At 38.8% G+C, this 17,979-nt stretch overlaps 1 protein-coding gene across 2 annotated transcripts in view; it reads left to right on the forward strand.

The window, feature by feature from the left end:
- Positions 1-576: 576 nt before the first annotated feature.
- The window catches only part of ERCC6 (ERCC excision repair 6, chromatin remodeling factor), a 43,362-nt gene continuing 25,959 nt past the window's right edge, over positions 577-17,979 (forward strand). Inside the window, exons 1-6 of one of the 2 annotated variants that reach the window (XM_066191258.1) lie at positions 577-773; positions 1,548-1,981; positions 4,240-4,360; positions 6,342-6,450; positions 8,087-8,813; positions 15,918-16,043. In XM_066191258.1, coding sequence (XP_066047355.1) covers positions 1,551-1,981; positions 4,240-4,360; positions 6,342-6,450; positions 8,087-8,813; positions 15,918-16,043 — 1,514 coding nt within the window. In that variant the 5' untranslated portion in view covers positions 577-773; positions 1,548-1,550. Of the gene's footprint in view, positions 774-1,481; positions 1,982-4,239; positions 4,361-6,341; positions 6,451-8,086; positions 8,814-15,917; positions 16,044-17,979 lie in introns of those variants that run through there. The other variant, XM_066191257.1, reaches the window with a different exon arrangement.

The raw sequence follows: 17,979 nt of genomic DNA on the forward strand, positions 1-17,979 counted from the left end.
AACAAACAAGAGTTTATCAACATAGCACTGCTTTATTTGCTTGATGACCTTTCAGGTCCACGTCTTAAAGGTATTAGAGAACCCATTCTGTGTTTCCCTGAGACTCGTAGACCTTACAAGGCAGCAATAAGGTAATGGAAAAGGAACATCTTCCGTCAAGGACCTGAAATTGTAGTTCAGAATAAAGCCGGGGAAAAAAAAGCCATTAACATTTTCGGGAATTATTCGTTAATATCTATGTGTTCTGCTATATATTCATCCTCTCACAGTCGGACCAAGGCTGCCAGTAAGTAAACTCAATTCTGCTGCCCAAAGTGGGGGGGGAGCTGGATGCGGGAGTTTCACGACGCTGAAATGCGGAGACAGAGGTTGGGGTAAACAGGCAGAGGGAGCGGCGGGATCCCGGGGACAGATGTCGCTCCCGCTGCTGTCACACATGTCGCCCCCGCTGCTGTCACCAGCGGAGCCCCTGCCGGCAACACCAGCCGCTCCGCGCAGGCGCCGCGCTGGCCCCGCCGCTGCGGAAGTGATGCGCGGCGCGGCGCGGTCCCGCGCAGGCGCAGAGGCGGAGCCGTGGCGGTCGGGGCAGTGCGGCCCGGCCCGAGCGGTGCCGCTGCCGCTCCCGCTGCGCCGCGGGGCCGCGGGTTGGGCACAGCCCGGCGGGAGCCGGAGCCCCGCGCGTACCCGTCCCAGCCGCGCTTTGCCGCCCGCCGTGGCGGAGACGGCCTTGGGCCGGCGGGCCCGCCCAGCCCCGCGCTCGCTCGCACGCAGAGGTGGGTGAAGCTCCGCTGCTGCCCGGGCACGGCTTGGGGCGGGCGGGGCGGAGGGCCCCGGGGTTCCCCGGAGGGGCGGGCCGGGCGTGGTGCGGTACCTGTTGTCTGAATGCAGGACCGAGCCTTGTGCGAGTTCCGAGCGGGTGGGCGAAAGCCGTGAGGTGGGACTGAGATCCGTGGGCTGCCGTGCTCGGAGAGGTAGCTGAACACACCAACTCCAGGCTTGCCTCTCTAAGTCAGTCCAGCATTAATTTCCTGAGAACTGAGATGCTTTATGCTCTACTTTATAGCTGAATTGTCAAACTAAAGCTTGCGGCCAGCTACACTCATTAGTGCTTTCAAAGGCAAGTCTTAACCTGTTTCCAAAAGTTGGTTTTTTTTAGGTTTGGGTATGTTAGGTTGCGTATGTTTTTGTTATGTCACAGTCTTCTGGAGGATGACCATTTCCACACACGACTGAGTTCACTGTCTGGCAAGGAGAGTAATTTTTACACGTTGTGTTATTTGTCTTCATGTCAACGTCTTCCAGGAGGGTTAAACATAGTTGTCTCTGAGAGGCTTTGGCCACTCTTTTGATTGTGGAAGTTGGTGTGGAGATGCCTCTGCAGGGAGGACGAAAGGAGAAGTAGACTACCAGGTGTTTTGAAACAAGAATTTATCATAAACATACTTATTGGTTCGCTTACTTTTTGGGGCACCACAGTCTTCATGAGGAGCTTTGTATGTGTGGATGTCCTTATGATAATGTGCTTCTCCTTTGTTGCCTTTGAGCAGAGGATGCCAACACACAAGAGTCACCTGCCAGACAGTATCCAAGAACAAGAGTCGGCCATTACTTCAAGCAATGCTTGCCTGCATAATGACGAGGGCTTGGGAACTGAACAGGAAAATGGCATTTGTGACAGCGGTGTGGGTGATACTAACGGAATTCCCAGCACTGACTGCCAGGCTTCCACTTCCACGGCTGTTCCTGTGGAGGTGCCCAGAAGAGGACATCCCCTTTTACAAATCAACAGGCAGCAGATTCAGTCTGTCTCATGTAGTGCACATGCTGCTGAGCTCAAAGATTTAGGAGTTGATGTCTATGACCAGGACGTGTTGGAGCGAGGAGTTATTCAGCAAGTAGATAATGCAATTAACGAAGCGAATAAAGCAGCAAAAATAGCTAATGCATCTAAAGAGTATGAGTCAGTACTGGAGGATTTAAGGTAAACTGTGTTTTTTCTTACTGTTCCTTTCTGCTACTGACAATCTAATGAGACTTGGTATCTCATGTTTTTAAAATCTTAAAGAGGAAAAGATGTTTTGAAAGTGCTTGATCACATGTTCTCTTGGGAGTTACTCACCTTTTAAAAATGAAGAAAATATTTTTCACATCAGACAATGCTTCATTGCTCTTACTTGACTTATCTAGTCATGCATCAAGGCAGCAGAGTAGCGTGCATCTCCTTTTTCTGCATTGTCTCCTACCTCACCAAGATGCATCTGTTTTCTGGGCAGTGGAGAACGGCATTATACTCTGTTATTCAAAGTTGCAGTCAGAAGAAGTGTCACTTCCCCAATTCTGTATCTTTCGTGGGGTCGTCTGCTTTGAGTTATATTCCTTCTGTAACTTGGATGACTCCATCTCATGAATGTCCTACAACCAAAACAGCCTTATCACAAGTGTTTGTAAGAAATACTTAATGATACCTTAAAAGAATCAAATGCTTAAGTAACATTGATACTATTAATAGTAGAAGACTTGGAGGAATAGGAGCCAGTAATCTTTCAGTGTTTGATCTCCCTTTCTGTTCCTAGTCTCATTGTAGAGTTACTGTGTGAACTGTTGCAGGTAAATTATTCTGCCTGTGTATGTTTCACTGTACTGTATTAATGATGTCTTTAGACAAGACTAGAGTGCTGTAGGTCTTAATTCTATGCACTTCATTCATTTTCCGGTTTGGATGTGGGGATGTGAAATTAAGTAAGTTTACAACACTGAAATCTAATTTCAGGTGTTGTGGAGCAGAAGAACGTAAGGAGTAAGGTGGTATTGAGAAGAAGACTAGAGCAACATAACCACTACAATTAGAGTATGTGGTTATTGAAAGAGTGGTGTGCAGCACTGTTAATTAGTTCATGTTTTCCTGTGTTTCTTTCAGAAGCATCCTATGATTTTTCTTATCCCTCTGTTTTCACCTTTCACTTCAAGTTGTAAAAGAAGATTTACATGAGGGAATGCAAATGGTTTATGCAGATTTGCAGAGCCTTGTCTGCATAAGATGTAATGTGAGAATCTGAAAGTGGATTTTTGAGAAAATTAACAAGTGTAGCTGACTTTGAGCAGAGGGACTAACAGAACTTAGACATCAGTAAAGGATGATGGAATTCCTTAAAATCCTGTTGCACAGTGAATGCAGGACTAAAGAAGAAATCAGACAAGTGTTTTTTGAGTAGTTGGCACCGAGTTCATGGTAGAAGCTGCATTATTCTATAATATGGACACAAATAGAAGCAGAAAAAGGAGAATAAAAATGTTTGAAGTTAAATCCTGTTTAAATTCCAGAGTCCTGTTAATTAAAGTTTTGTGGAAGAAGAGAGTGTCAAGAGACTCCAGGGCAAAGGAAACAAGAGCCAAAATTAGGAGTTGTGCAGGAGGATAGTGTACTGCAAAGCAGCACATCTGCAGAGTGAGAAAGAAAGGGGATGATTCAAAAATGCTAAAAGGAATGGAGAAGTGAGGATGGCAGTGATTGCTGGGGAGCTGTTAGAATATATCTCCTAGGAAGGATAACAGTGGTAGAATTCAGATTAGAGCTGGAAGTAAATGTGGCCCAAAGATTTCCTCCCTGGTAGTAGTTGAGGCTTCCTTGGTGCTTTTCTTTGCATATGGGGGGGATAATAATAGACCTGCTTTGCAGATCTTGTGAACAGTTGTCTTTGACTTTTTTCATAATGCTTTGAGATTCTAATTTGTGTATCTTTATGAAGTATTCTGATATATGAATTAACAAACCTGGGGTTGTTGTTTTTGATGGTGGGGCAGTTCCTTCTTCCTTGCAAATGAATTTCCTTATATAATGGCATCAAACCACTAAAACCATTTTAAAAAATGAAAACACAGGGTTTCCCATTTAGATTTTTAGTTTGTGTTTTGTTTACCTTGAATAATGAAGACAGCCACTCTTGCTTGTCATCATCACAACTATAACTTTTGAGTACTAAATACTACAGTGGTTGTTCAGTTTATGTTCTTCTGGAATTTTACTATTAGCAAAATTTAGTTTAAAAATATTTTGCAATGTACAACCTTTTAAAGTGTTTAGTATTTCCAGTGTTGCTTTAATATGTTATGCTTATTCCAAACCTTTAGACCTTTTTAAGTCTTACTGTAAATCTGGAATTTTTAAATTGTCTGAATTGAGAATATGCTGTTTTACTTTCTAGAATTTACCAGTTCATTGCAATCTTACTATTTTTTCAGATCATGTACAACATCTCTGAGACATATAAATAAAATTATTGAGGAACTTTCACCTCAAGCTGCTGACAACAAAAATATTAGCAGAAAACTAGATTCTGTAAAACGGCAAAAATATAACAAGGTAATTGGATTACAGTTATTTTCTGTTTACAATACTTAGTTTGTACTTTGTCTTGAGGTTTGGTTTTTGTGATATAATTCTTAATTATATAGTTCAGAGTCAGTCTAGAATTGCTGTTCATTTCCTTTGAAATGGTTTCATACTAATTTAAAGAATTTAAAGTGCCGATTTTTTTTTAATTTTAAGTTTTGGAACAAGATATAAAACTGAACAGTGTTCCAGGACCTGTTCAGAAGATTGATTTGCATTAATTTATTTAAAACCCTCACAGTAGTATTTGGAGAGTTGACAAAGCCTTGTTGGGGCATGATTCAGTAGTTTAACTAAATCTCAGGTCTCACGGTTATTCCTTCCCTGTGTTCTTTTCCTGAACCAGCTTTCCTTATCTGTATCTTGTCAGTACAGAGTCTCTATCTCTCTTCAGTGAGCCTCTTTAACTCATTGATTAGTCAGAAACTGCTGCAGCTTTTTTCTGCCAGAGCAATGAGTTAAGGGAGCTGTGGAGCCAACCCAGCTGGCAGCTGGGTAATGTAGGCAATAGACCTTTACAGCTGTGAATAGGGAAGAGATTTGAGAAAAGAGGAACTTCTGCTGCTCAGGAATGTAGCACCTTGATCAGCTCACTGTCTGCTGGAAATTCACCCTAGTACTTTCTCCAATGATAAACCTGACTGTGAAACTTACTGTTCTTTGCCCTCAGAAGGCCAGTCTTAGGTCATGTGCCACTGACTCATTCACTTGTAGTTTTATAACCTTGCTGATTTCAGCAACTTAGATAATACTGTGCTTATAATTTAGCCAATTAAGAGAGTGATCGGGACAGTACAGAGAAGTGGCAAAGGACTAGATAAAAGTAGCTGGAAGTAGTAGGAAGAAAAATGTTAAATTTGACTTACCATTAAAGAATGATCACTATTCTGTATGTTTTCATACTGCTTGAAGATATTTACACATGTGTTAGTTCAGGGGAAGTTCAGACCTCCTTGCAAGTTTGTTGTTAACCATATTTGAATTGAAAGAAAAAATCTCCTTTTGAAAACCATTAGCTATAAAAGTTCTCCTAATAACCTGAATTTTGCAATGAATTTGGTTTTTTACTGAAGTGTATGCCTTTCTAGGTAAGGAAATACTTCCAAAGCATAGAGTTACAAATGTGAAGGTTACCTTGCCTGTGATTTTCTTTTACTGCTTGTAACGTTTTGTTCCACAAATGAAGCTTAGCAACATCTAGGAATCATACCATCACAACTAGATATACTGTTGAGGATTACAATCAGAAAAAAAGGTGTAACAGAAGAATTACTAGCTAAGAATGATTTTCATAGTAGTAATGAACTATACTTCTTACGTAATTTGTAACATTGATCTTTTGAAGTCATTCCACTTTTTATTTTTTGCTGTTAAATTAACTGTGACCACTCCTGAACTAACCATGGCCAAACACCTATCAGGATGATGGACTGATTTACAATTTCAGTTCCTTTGTAACAAAACATTCCAAAACTTCTGGGATGGTGAATAAATCTTAGTAAATCTTGGAGCTGTTATTTGTGGCTTAGTAATCATGAACCCAGTCTTGCAGTCATGAACAAATGTCTTGGTATTCTTGGTGCATCTCTGCAGTCTGCTTTGATGGGCTTCCTTCACTGGAATCAGCACATAAAATGGCTTTAAGAAATGGACACAAAAATGCAGTGTGCACATGAATTTTGTGTGTGTGAACAGCCTGATCTTTCTATACACATATGGTAAGATAATCATGCACTCAAAATTGTGTGTCTCTTGTAGGATGGAGCCCTACAGGTATCACAGTGACACTTCTTTTCTACTTTTTTTTTTTTCTCAAGTGTGATACTGTAAATATTCAAATATGAGATTATTTGAAAATACTACAAATATATTGATTTCAGTGTTGTTTAAAAGGTTAGCAAATTTATAAAGCAGATTAAAAGTAAAATTACTTACATAATTCTTGTTGAAGGAGCAACAGCTGAAGAAGATAAAAGCAAAACAAAAACGTCTTCAAGGAATACTTGGTTTAACAGAGTTTTCTGAGGAAGCGAATGAGACTGAAATTGAAGAAGATGAAGGTATGTATAAGAAAAGTCTGAAAGTTGTCTTCTGCTTTGATGTAATGGCTTTTTTTTGTCTGAAGCTGTTTTGTAAGATTTTTGCCAGTAAGGAAATAAATTTCAGTGGTTGTCTTTCAGAGAGTTAAGGACACGTATTCTGTACACCTGCAGATTTGCAAATCCTGGCATATTCATGTGGGAAGTTTTAAAAAATGGATGTTAATCTGTGTTCAGCTGTGTAGGGGTGGCTAAGGCACATTAGAGTATTGGGCTTAATAAATTGGAAATTCTAACATTTTTTTCACAGCTAATTTGATAAAGATGACTAACATCATGATTGAATTACATTTTATATGCTGGATGCTATCAATCAGCATTAACAAAATTGGTTTTTCTTACTGTTGGGAAGTATCACTAGAAATGGAAGGGGGAAGTGTTTCTTCTTTTCAGGCTGCAGTGTGATTTTTAAAATTAAAGATAAGGTTTCTTGCAGAGCAGGATATATGTTGCCTGAGTGTTTTACTAGGTATTCTTTCTCTCTGCTCTCTGCAAACTAAGCTTGGCCACAGTCAGAAACCTGCAGTATTCTGCAGGGCAAGTTTGGATCCCACTGGTGTCTGCACATCACCTTTGGGTTATATTGTTATTTGCTGAGGTGAAAAAACTTTGTGCTGTTTGACCCTTGCACATGGGGCTGGAGTAGATTCCCCTCTTGCAGAGCTCATGCGTCTCTCCTGATCAACAGCACTTAAAGGAGTCAAAGCCTCCATTAACTTTTCTCATTAGAAAAGCATCTTAAATCCTATTTTCTTTGGAGGGCTCATGCAGCAAAACTCAGGCACCCAGTGTGTTGAAATTTGACTGAGAAGGGAGTGGAGCCCAAGAGAAGAGATGGAGCAGTTCCAGTAGGAAGGGGTGGAGATGGAGGGGTTTTCATGCCTGATGCATTGTTGTTACTCATTAAACATGTGATAGGTACAGTGCTTTAAAGTGGGGCATTTAAAGCTGTGCTGGCAATTCTGATAGACTTACTTTGAAATTCTGGGCCTTAATAATAGATTTCAGGCCAGAATTCTCCTTCAGCTTGCTGAATTCAGGAGCTTTTCTTTCTCTTTGGTTTCAAACACCAGTTACAGTTTGTGTAGAGTAACTGTAAGTGCACCTAAAAGTGCTCTTTATGGCAGAGTGCTGTGCAGCCATCTAACTTTAGAAGTCATCATCTTCATATTAGTATTGTAGGCTAGTAAGACAGGTTTTGGGGTTTTTTGTTTTTATTTTTGATGGGTTTTTTTTTAGGCATATGGTTGAACAGCCTGTGTTTTGTGAGATTTTTGTCTGTTCTGGTGTAGCAATCAAAATGTCAAATTTCAAGCTTATGAGTAGGACTGAAAAATCAGTAATAAAATTGAAATGGGCAGTGTTGCTGCAGATGGAAACACAGTGGTTTATTGTACTCAGCATGGTGACATGGGTGGAATTGACTTGCATAGGTCATACATTAGAGTTCATGTATTGTTGGGAATTGCAGTTTTATGGTACCTCTTGCTGCTGTGTGTTGCTTCAGAAGTATTTGCATTTTGATAGTATGTATAACTGTGTTTTAGTTACACAGAAGGTGTTAAAGGCATGCTGTATGTTCTGACTCTTATTGTAGAACCTGGTCCATCATCCCTTGGCAGTATGCTTATGCCTGCACAGGAAACAGAGTGGGCAGAGCTCATTCGAACTGGTCAGATGACTCCATTTGGAACTAAAATACCTCAGAAGCCGGAGAGGAAGGCACGACAGTTAAGACTAAACGAAGCATCTGATTTTGAGAAGTACTTGGCAGACCAAGCTAAGCTGTCATCTGAGAGAAGGAAGTTATCCCGTCACAAAGGAGCAAAGAAAAAAGTACAAGGCAAAAATGCTCAGTGTGTGGCTCCTGCAGCTGCCACAGAGGAAAAACATGGTAAAGCCCTCTCAAAAACAGATAAGCGCCTAAAAAAACACTTGAGGGAGCTTCAGAAGCATGCCCTTCAGATTCATTCAAAGGCCAGGATTCCAAAGGAAAAGAAATATCTTGAGGCAAAGAAGTTCAGGCAGGAACAAGGGGATGATAGTGGGGAATCTGAGTATGTACCTGATGAGGAGCTCTTCGATCCAGAAGCAGCAGAAGAGGAGGAAGAACAGGCATCTTCTCTTGCTGAGAATGATTCTGATTATGAACTTAAGAGTTTATCAAGAAAAAGAAAAAATTTGGTGAAGAAGAGTTTTAAAGAAGCTGAAAGTGATGCTGACTTTGCTCCAAGCTCTGAGGAAGAAGAGCATACACCAGGGAAGCACAAAGTGAGACGATGGAGAGATGATGGAGATGTGGACTATTATAAACAGAGACTAAGGTTAGTCCTAGACATTTTCATTAGTAATACTAATAAATTAGTATGTTAAAGATGCAAAGGACAATGTATATTATAGACTGCTAGAGTGTGTTGAAGTAAAGGCAATGAGGTAGTCAGAAGGATCATAGATAGCCTTCCAGAAGGATTCACACATGGAGCTTAATTAAAAGAACTTTGCTGTTAAATTTTTCTTGTTGTTACAGGTCCTTATTTGTGGATCACCTGTGCTATTCTGTGATTTATGAAATTTTTATAACTTATTTGTTGGTGATCACAGGCATGTTGTCTCTTTTCTAGTATAGTGATTTAGCTTCATGTAATAAACTTCAGCTTGTTGATGGCATGTGTACTTTTATTAGTTACCTTTAATGAATATCCTTCAGGTAGTTATATAGTCCTCTAGAAAATCATGGAACTTGAAAACAGCTTCTCTAGAGTGAAAGGAAGAACTGTCTGTGAAGGGTGATTGATGACAGTGATAAACCGTAGCACAGGAACTTGATTAATGCTTGGGAGACTCAAATTTTACACTTCTATGAAAATATAAAATCTTATGGATTTAGATGAGGCTGTGTCAGAGAAGGAATCAGGAACTAGAGGTATAAACACCATCTCTGATGTGGTGAGAGCATGAGTTGCTGTGGAGGAACAGGTATCTTCTGGTAGCAGAAGTGCTCTCAGTTGTAGAAAATCTCACATAGGAAGAGCCCAACGTCACATTCACATCTCAGGTTACAAAGCCAGATCAGGAACTGATATAAGGCAATAGGTTTGCAATCCCAGGATGTTGCTTTTCAGAATTAAAGCATAGTTTATTGCTCTTGAATAGAAATTTCAGCAAGAGGCTAATCTGAACAATGTCCAAAGGGTCAAAAAGAAATACATTTTCTATTAAATGCATTAACAAAAATTAATTGTTCTTAATCAGTAAAATATTTACTGTTTTATTGAGTAAAACTGTATTCTTCATATTTAAAGTAGACCAATATTAAATCATTTTTAATTCAGTGTTTTCATCAAGAGTAATTTATTTTGATTGAAAGTTTTAATATGACTCACAGTTTAAATTCATTCAAAAGTGTTTTTTGAAAACGTTTTTTAATAACGTTAAGATTGTAACAATTTATCCTTAGCAAAGTCATATCATAGACTACATTTCTTTTGGTTACTGAAGTTACAATAAAAGCCTAAATGAATTTCAGAAATATCAATAACTGTAATTGCTACCAAAACACTACATCTCTTAAAAATTTCATAGCTACAGTTATTGTGGCTGTTAAGCTGCAGCTGTCCACATTGATGTTTTTATGCTGACACCCCCAGGTAATCTTCATTATGGGAAATGCCATGAGAAAATAAAATGTAGTGAATTAAGAAACATATTAAGAATGCTGTAGAAATGCTGTCATTTGCTTACATTTATATCTTGTTTCATGTCAGTTTTACTTTTGAATGCAAACGAATGGGTGAGATTATGGTATATTTTACCCGTGAGAAAGGCAGAGGAAAGTCCTTCAGGATTACTTTATTCTTCTGAACATCTAGTCTTGTGCTTGGCAATGAATTCAGTCCTGCACTCTTAGAGACTGAAAATGAGTTTCCTTAACATTAAAACTTTTTGGAGATGGGGCTTCAAGAGATTGGTCTGTGTCAAGGGGAAACTACACTGATGTTGTTAAAGCATGATAATTAGCTAACTGCATGACTGCAGTGGATCTCTAGAACAAGAGACTCTTGTCAGAACGGGAGCTGTTGTCTGTAGGAAATGTCAGGCAGGAGAGCAGCCGACTGTTCCCTGTCCTTCTAAAGGCTACTTCCAGAGGTTTGCCTAGTCACTCAAAGCAAGGTGTGAGCAATGGAACATGGAAAAGCAAAATTTAGCTATGCAGAATCAGCTTAGGATATCAGGAATTTCAGGTTTTTTCTCTTTTGTGGTTCCAGCCTTTCTCTAGTTACTGTTACAGGAGCCATGTTGCCGTGTAGACATGCAGATTGACAAAATCTTCTGTTCTGAAAGGTCAATGCCTAAGGTGAATTCATAGTGTGCCGGAATAGTGAACAGTACCAGGAAACATCAGGGTTTTGGAGAGTAAGGAAAATAGGATACTGTCATGCATCTATAGGTAATCTGAATATTCACTGAAAATTAGTGTATTGTCATTCCTAGCTATCCAACATGCTGGCTATTATCAGCTGAACCCAGAGGCTTAGGTAATCAGTCTCTAGGATGGTATTGGAATGTCTCAGAGACTTGATCCCTGTCAAGACTTGATCCCTGTCAACAGGTATATTATTAGTGTCTGTTTCATACTCAGTAGTGACCATCTTCGTCTAGAAGTGTTCAAAATTGGAGCTGGTGGGATCAAAACCTGTTCCCTCCTGTCCAGTGGAGTGCTCCATGTCGTGGTTTAACCCCAGCCAGCAGCCAGGCCCCACGCAGCCACTCATTCCCCCACCAGGGGTCAATCAGGAGGGTAAAAGCTGGAAAACTCACGGGCTGAGATAAAGGCAGTTTAATAGAGAAAGCAAAAGCCACACAAGCAGGCAAAGCAAACCAAGGAATTAATTCATTATTTCCCTTGGGGAGGCAGGTGGTCAGCCATCCCCAGGAGAGCAGGGCCCCAACTTGGATAAGTAACTTGGGAAGACAAATTTCATCACTACAAATGTTCCTTCCTTCCTCCTTGTTCCCCCACTTTCTGTGCTAAGCATGGTGCCCTCTGGTCTGGAATATCCCTTTGGTCCCTTGGGGTGACCTGTCCTGGCTGTGTCTCCCCCCAGCCTCCTCGCCAGTGTGGCAGCACGGAAAGGCCTTGGCTCTGTGTGAGCCCTGCTCAGCAGTGACAACAACATCCCTGTGTTATCAGCCCTGTGCTCAGCACAGATCCAAAACACAGCCCCATTCCAGCCACTGTGAAGAAAACTAGCTACTTCATCCGAAACCAGCACATCAAGTCATGGCACTGTCAGTTTATATGAAGACTATGGAAAGGATGAATATGAACCTGTTTTTCAACTTCTTTTACTTAGAAGCACAAAACAGTGGTAACCTTGAATGCCTATAAAATGTATAGGAAATAAAACTTTTTTGTTTTTTTCTCAACAAGAAAACTGCTACTTTTTTTTTTTTTTTCTTCTCAAGCTTTGCAGATATGGAAACCACAAAGTATCAAGATTTTGTTTATATTAGTTAAAGTTTTCCTTGATATGTATTAAAATGCCAAACATAAGCATAAGAAAGTAATTTTTTCTGCTTATATGTAGTTAATATGTTGCATTATTGACACCAGTATGGTGTCGGTATAAGCTAATAGCTTGGAGTCAGAATAAGCCTTAGCTACAGTTACACTCTTCCCATACCAGTTGTCAGTATGTATCTGCCTGCTGCTTCAAGGAGGGAATTACGCGTTGTTATTATTACACGTTATTATGGGAGGTCAGTATCATATCTGTGTTTTCATGTATGTTCTGTATAGTTTATGGCATACAGTTGTTTTGGCTTCTGTTGCTGTCAAGTGCACAGAGGCAAGGCTAGGAAAGCTGTTTCTTTTCTTGTCTCTCGAGTGATATCCAGGCAGTTGAGTAGCAGGAAGTTTTGACTGTCACTATCCAAAGCAGTTGATTCATGAAGAAAAAAATTGTGTTAAATTAAATTTGTTTTCATAGATCAGTTTTCATGTGCTAACTTTCTTTGATGTATCTGAGTTACTGAATCTTTCCATGTTTCAAAGTTATAAATTAAAAAAGGATTAAATACTACCTTTCCTGAAAGATACTTTCTAAAAACATTCTTACTGCTCTTTAAAGTGACAAAGCCAGGACACAAATGAAGATATATTTTCTCTCACTCACCAAGTACACCTTTCATTCTAAACTCAAGTGTGTAATTGTCTGCATCAGTCTTAATTTACTTATGGAGGCTTGTGATACTAACTGCATGTATTTCATCTGTTAGAACATACCAATTAAATCCACCCATATAGACGATAAAAAGATAGATCAAAAAGCAATACTGAATGCGTCAATTTAGCAAATTAGAATAATCTGTAAGGGATTCTTAGCTGTATAAAATGTAAAACATATTGTGCTTCACAAATGCAAGCTATATTAAATACTCAGCTTGGTTCCTGACTGATTTTTCTTTAAAAAAAAAGTCAAATTGTGCTCATTACTGTTTTGGGTGCAGAATTTCTTTCTAGGGTATTGCAGTAAGTGGGAAATGGGCTTAGTATCTGAATACATTCTTATATTAAGAAAAAATATAATTGTATGATATATGGCTTTCATACTTCACTTTCAGGTATAAAATTATATTTATGTCAGTGACAATGGACAATATAAGGCAAATTTCTCAAAGGTCATGCTTCTGTTTTAAAGAGACTTTGGCAGTATAGTAAAGCCTGTATTTTCTGATTGTTTAGGCATACTAATGATGTTTAACTGATATGTGTAAAGAATATATTTACCAAATGGACAGTAAGTTGTTGTGTGTTTAAGTCAAAGATGATGGCCACTGTTTCTCCCTCCAAAGTCTGACTTCCAGGGAAAGGTACAAGACTAGATTAACCAATAGACTGACCTGATCTTGGAAATTTTGTTTGTCCTCCCATGGCTTCGGTCATTTGGATATTCACACTTTTCTAAATAAAATAATGAAGTTTCAGCGTAGAATATCCTAAATTATGTGCGTTACATTAAGTTCACAGCCTTTCAGAAACTGAATAGCTTATTCAAACTTTGAAAGTTGTTTGTGGTAACAAGTTGCTGCTGTTTTTTTAAACTGGTGATTGATGCCTAAAAACCTCTAGACATTTGGAAGAGATGTAGTACTTCAATGAGGTAGCAGAGCATGTAAAAAGGAAATGGTTTTTTTGAAAATTAAGTACAGGATTTATTAATTCAAATTATAGATGTATGATTTGAGGAGAAATCCCAATATGGATCACGCTTCCTGAAGAAAATGTATGGTTACATGGAGGTGAAATACCTAAATTCCTGGACAGCTTCGAGTTAACCTCGGAGTTTGCTCTTGCCTGTTTCTGGATCACTTTTCCCAGTGCACACTAGAGGGCAATCTGCTCCTTCCCAGGGGAGGCTGCCGCTCCAGTGCTGGCTGTTGGGGATTCGTGTTGGAGCACAAAATTAATAGCAAACTCTTGTACAAATTACTGCCCTGCTTGGGTTTCACCTAGATGTCTCTTTGGAAACTTTGTAATCTGTAGTTGTTTTGATTTTAGTGTGTTAAGTAGGAATTTCCTTCCTTGGTTTGAGTCGTGTCATAACCCAGTTGGATGAAATAATCAAGTTCTAGCATCTCTCTCTTCCGGTAGTGATACAGTCTGAAGCAATGACTATCAGCATTTGTCGATTTGAATTCCTTTTTCTGGAACTCAGAAAAGTAAGACCCTCTGTGCCTGATATCATAACATTGTAGTACTGAAGAAACATAAATGCATTCTTATGCTGTGACTCTAGAATGTATCTTATCTGCCTGCTAGACTCCAAACCATGAGTGTAATTTTGTAATTTAGCAGACTTCTAGTCTAAGATAGAGATTTCCATTCCTGTTAGGATAGGTTTATAAAGGAAAACACTGGCACTTCATGTGTTTTTAGTAAGTTCTTTTTTACTACTTATTTGGATTCATGATTTCATGTCATGAAATAAAAGAATCCTATATAAACATTAACAAATCATCAGTTTTAAACAGCAAACTGGAGACTGTCTTTGTTCATCTAATTTTTCCCCATAAATGTTCTTTTTTTCTCTTCGTCATTATTTTTGCTTCTGAAGACATCTTGACTTTAGAGATGAAAATAAGCTTCAGTGAAACTGGCCCTCTAAACCTGACCAGCATTGTGTTGTCTTAGCTTTTCAGTGCTTTAATTCTTGGCAGTGATTGTAACCTGTGTGTGTTTGGAGATGGTGATGTTTATTTTGAGTTAATAGAACAATACCAAGTTTGTGACTAGTTCCAGAAAGACTGACTTGAAGTATTTTCTCAAAAGGTCCTGCTGAAAAGCCCATCTAGAAACCTCACATAATTAGCTTTTTTTTCATGAGAATGAGTATATGACTGTGTTGCTTGTGCATAAAGTGTTGAACTTCTTCCCTGTTCTCTTGTTCCTAACACAAGTATTCTTAAACAAATTTGCCAGACATGCAGAGACCGTTAAGTGGAAGTTTGCTTTTGCACTGCATCCAAAATAGCATGTGGATGGTTTTAATCTGTTGTGTACCTTGTGAATTTCTGAAGGGATTTTGTCAGTTTATCCACCACATTCAGTGTGCCTGTAGTAAATGGCACTTCCAGGAGAGAATTCCAGCAAAACCCAAACTGTCAGTGAAGTGCTGTTGGTTGAGTAGTACACAGCCAGCTAGAGTACACTTTACTGTAGAGGCAGATGGGTTTGGGTCACTGAAATACAAGTTCATCTCTTCGTTGGAATGTTGAAGATCCTTTGGTACGTTTTCAGCAGTGGGGGAATGATGGGACAGGAAGGTAATTCTCTAAGCTGCCTGGAGTCCAAATAAGATGAGGCTGCAAACCACAATCACACTGTAATTTCAAAACTTAATAAAACTCATTCTCTTAATAATGACTGCTTTACAGATTTAGAGCATGTTGCCCTGAAGATGGTGATGTTTCCAACTGAATCTTCTGTGTAAGATTATACACTGCTTCACATTTCTCTACAGGAAGGAACTTAAATTTAAGTATTTTGTTAAATTAATAAAAGAGCTTTGGAATACCTAAACTTTATCAATATTTTGGTGGGGGGAATAAGGGGAGGGATATTTAGGAGTTTAAAGTTGCCAGTTTTTTTGATGCTGTTAACTGTTGATTCCATGATATTAATTTTTTTTGTTTATAGAAAATTGTAGCTACCTATAAAACGTGTAGCTTTTATAACATATCTTTATATATCAGATATTTCAAGCATTTACTTGCATAATTCTCTCCTCTGAAGGATTACTATTTTAAATCATGACATCAGAGCATGTGTTTTTGTTGGTTTTTTTACCTGATCGAAATTCAGTATCATTTTCGTACAGTGTCTTTTCCATGCTATAATTGAATGTTGATTCCTTGTGTCTCTCTAGGAAGTGGCAAAAAGAACGTTTGGAGGACAAAGAACATCAAACAGCTGAGGAACTTTCTGAAGAAAGTGATGTTGAATTTGAAGAGGGTTTCAAAGTACCAGGATTTCTCTTCAAAAAGCTTTTTAAGTATGTATTGTGTACTTTATTTTATTATTATGCTGCTGTATGCTGTTAATAATATTAGCAGCAATAATCATGGTGAGTTCCAGATGCCCTTTGCTGTAACTTTTACTTCAGTGAATGATGCCTCAACTTTTGCTTCAAGTGTTCCAGTAAGATTCTTTCTTTTAAAAAGATTTTGTGATCAAACTTCAATTAAATTAACTTATTGTGAGCACAAAATGCAATTATATGAAAATACAGGTGATAATTGGCTGATGTGAATATTGTAAATGTGTATTATCTAAGCTATGAATTGAGAAGCCTTCCTTGTCTCTTTTTATAAATGCTTCCTTTTACTGATATATGCTTGCTCCTAATGCAGGTGTGAAGTGGTAGAATAACTTTACTTTGAAACATAAGATTTGGCAAGATGTGATAAAAGAAAACAAGAAATATGGTGTTTCTCTGATTGAGTGGACTGAAATTTTCTGACAGTAAAAAATGTGGAGAACTTTAAGTAACTACTGAAAGTCTTTCCAAAGTAACTACTTGTAATTCATGTTATAAAATAATCTTGAACATTTTGCCAGATAAAATTTTAAAATAATAGAGAGTGAATTCTTAATTCCTTTGGTATACGGAAAACATTCTACAACTCGTTCTTCAGTTATTTAATGCTTAATTATAGATTTTGACATAACTGTTCTCTGTTTCAGTTTTTTAAAACATAGTGCCCAGTGATGCTTTCGTGTTCATCTCAAAAAAAAACCCCCCAAAAAAAACGAAGTTAGCAGCTGACCAGTTAATTTTATCCATAATCTCTCCCTTAAATTTCATGCATAATGGGCTTGAATTCACTTTTGTTGGCAACATTTCACACAGCGGGAAAAACATCTTCTCTTTCAAAAGCAAACTCTCTTGAAATCTTACTGTAGTAGAAAGCCCTGGTTTATAATGGGCGTGTGTGGTATCCCTTCCAAGAGAACCACTTAGTCTTGACCTCAAAGAAATTACCACTGTTGTCCTGTTGTCATCAGAAGGAAAGCACTAGCTCTGAAATGGGATTGAATTAATGGCTTGGTTGCTGGGACCATACAGAGCCAATATGTGGTCTCCAGTTGTTTATGAGGAGGTCCTGCACAAGTATTCATCTTGAGGACGGATGTGTGGTCTGAGCAACCCGAAGGGAAATGAATTAGAGCAGTCACTAAAAATTAATCTGGAAGATGCAAGCCTCATTAATGAAGGGTATCCCTGCAAGCATGAGTCAGTTGGCAAAACTTCCTAAGTGGTTAGAAAGATCAATTGAGTTGAATGATTTGTCTGACTTGTAACTTAAATGCTGAAATCTCCAACGTAGGAAAGCCCATAGTCAATAGGCATTAAAACTGTTGAGTTCTGAGCAAGTTTAGTACAAAACATGGCAGTATATTGACCCAAGGACACGTAAAGCATGAACTTTTAGTGGTCTTCCTGCATAGTTGCATTCCTAAGAAGTTAGCTCATGCTGGAAATAGGAGACCCTCAGGTTTGTTCTTTGGTCAACCTGTTAAAGTGGACAGTCTGTTTCTTCCATGTACACTTGTCTGCTTTGCTAAACAATGAGCAGGAATGGCATTGGGGCTGCTGTGGAACAAAACTGGGCAGACCTGCAAACATTGCCTTATTCTGTCTGCACCAAGCCTGAGAGAACACTCTCTGTATGGAAAAGAAAACAGCCTTCATCACTGTTTGCTTCCACTGTGTGGTTTCCCTGATAAATCTGAAACACAATTTTGTCTCTGCAGCAGTGCAGCTGAACTCTGGTATCTGCTGTGGTGAATTATGAAGGATACATCACAGCATGATTGCTCATGTGAAATACTGTACAATATAACTATTTTGGAAGGCCAGCAGCACTTTTATTTACTTTCAGAATATTTTTGGAATTAAAAAATAAAACAAAAAACCATCATAAAAA

The sequence above is a fragment of the Chamaea fasciata genome, unplaced genomic scaffold, assembly GCF_029207755.1.
Source record: "Chamaea fasciata isolate MVZ Bird 193981 ecotype frontalis unplaced genomic scaffold, bChaFas1.0.hap1 SCAF_9, whole genome shotgun sequence".
In the NCBI taxonomy this organism is placed as follows: Eukaryota; Metazoa; Chordata; class Aves; order Passeriformes; family Sylviidae; genus Chamaea; species Chamaea fasciata.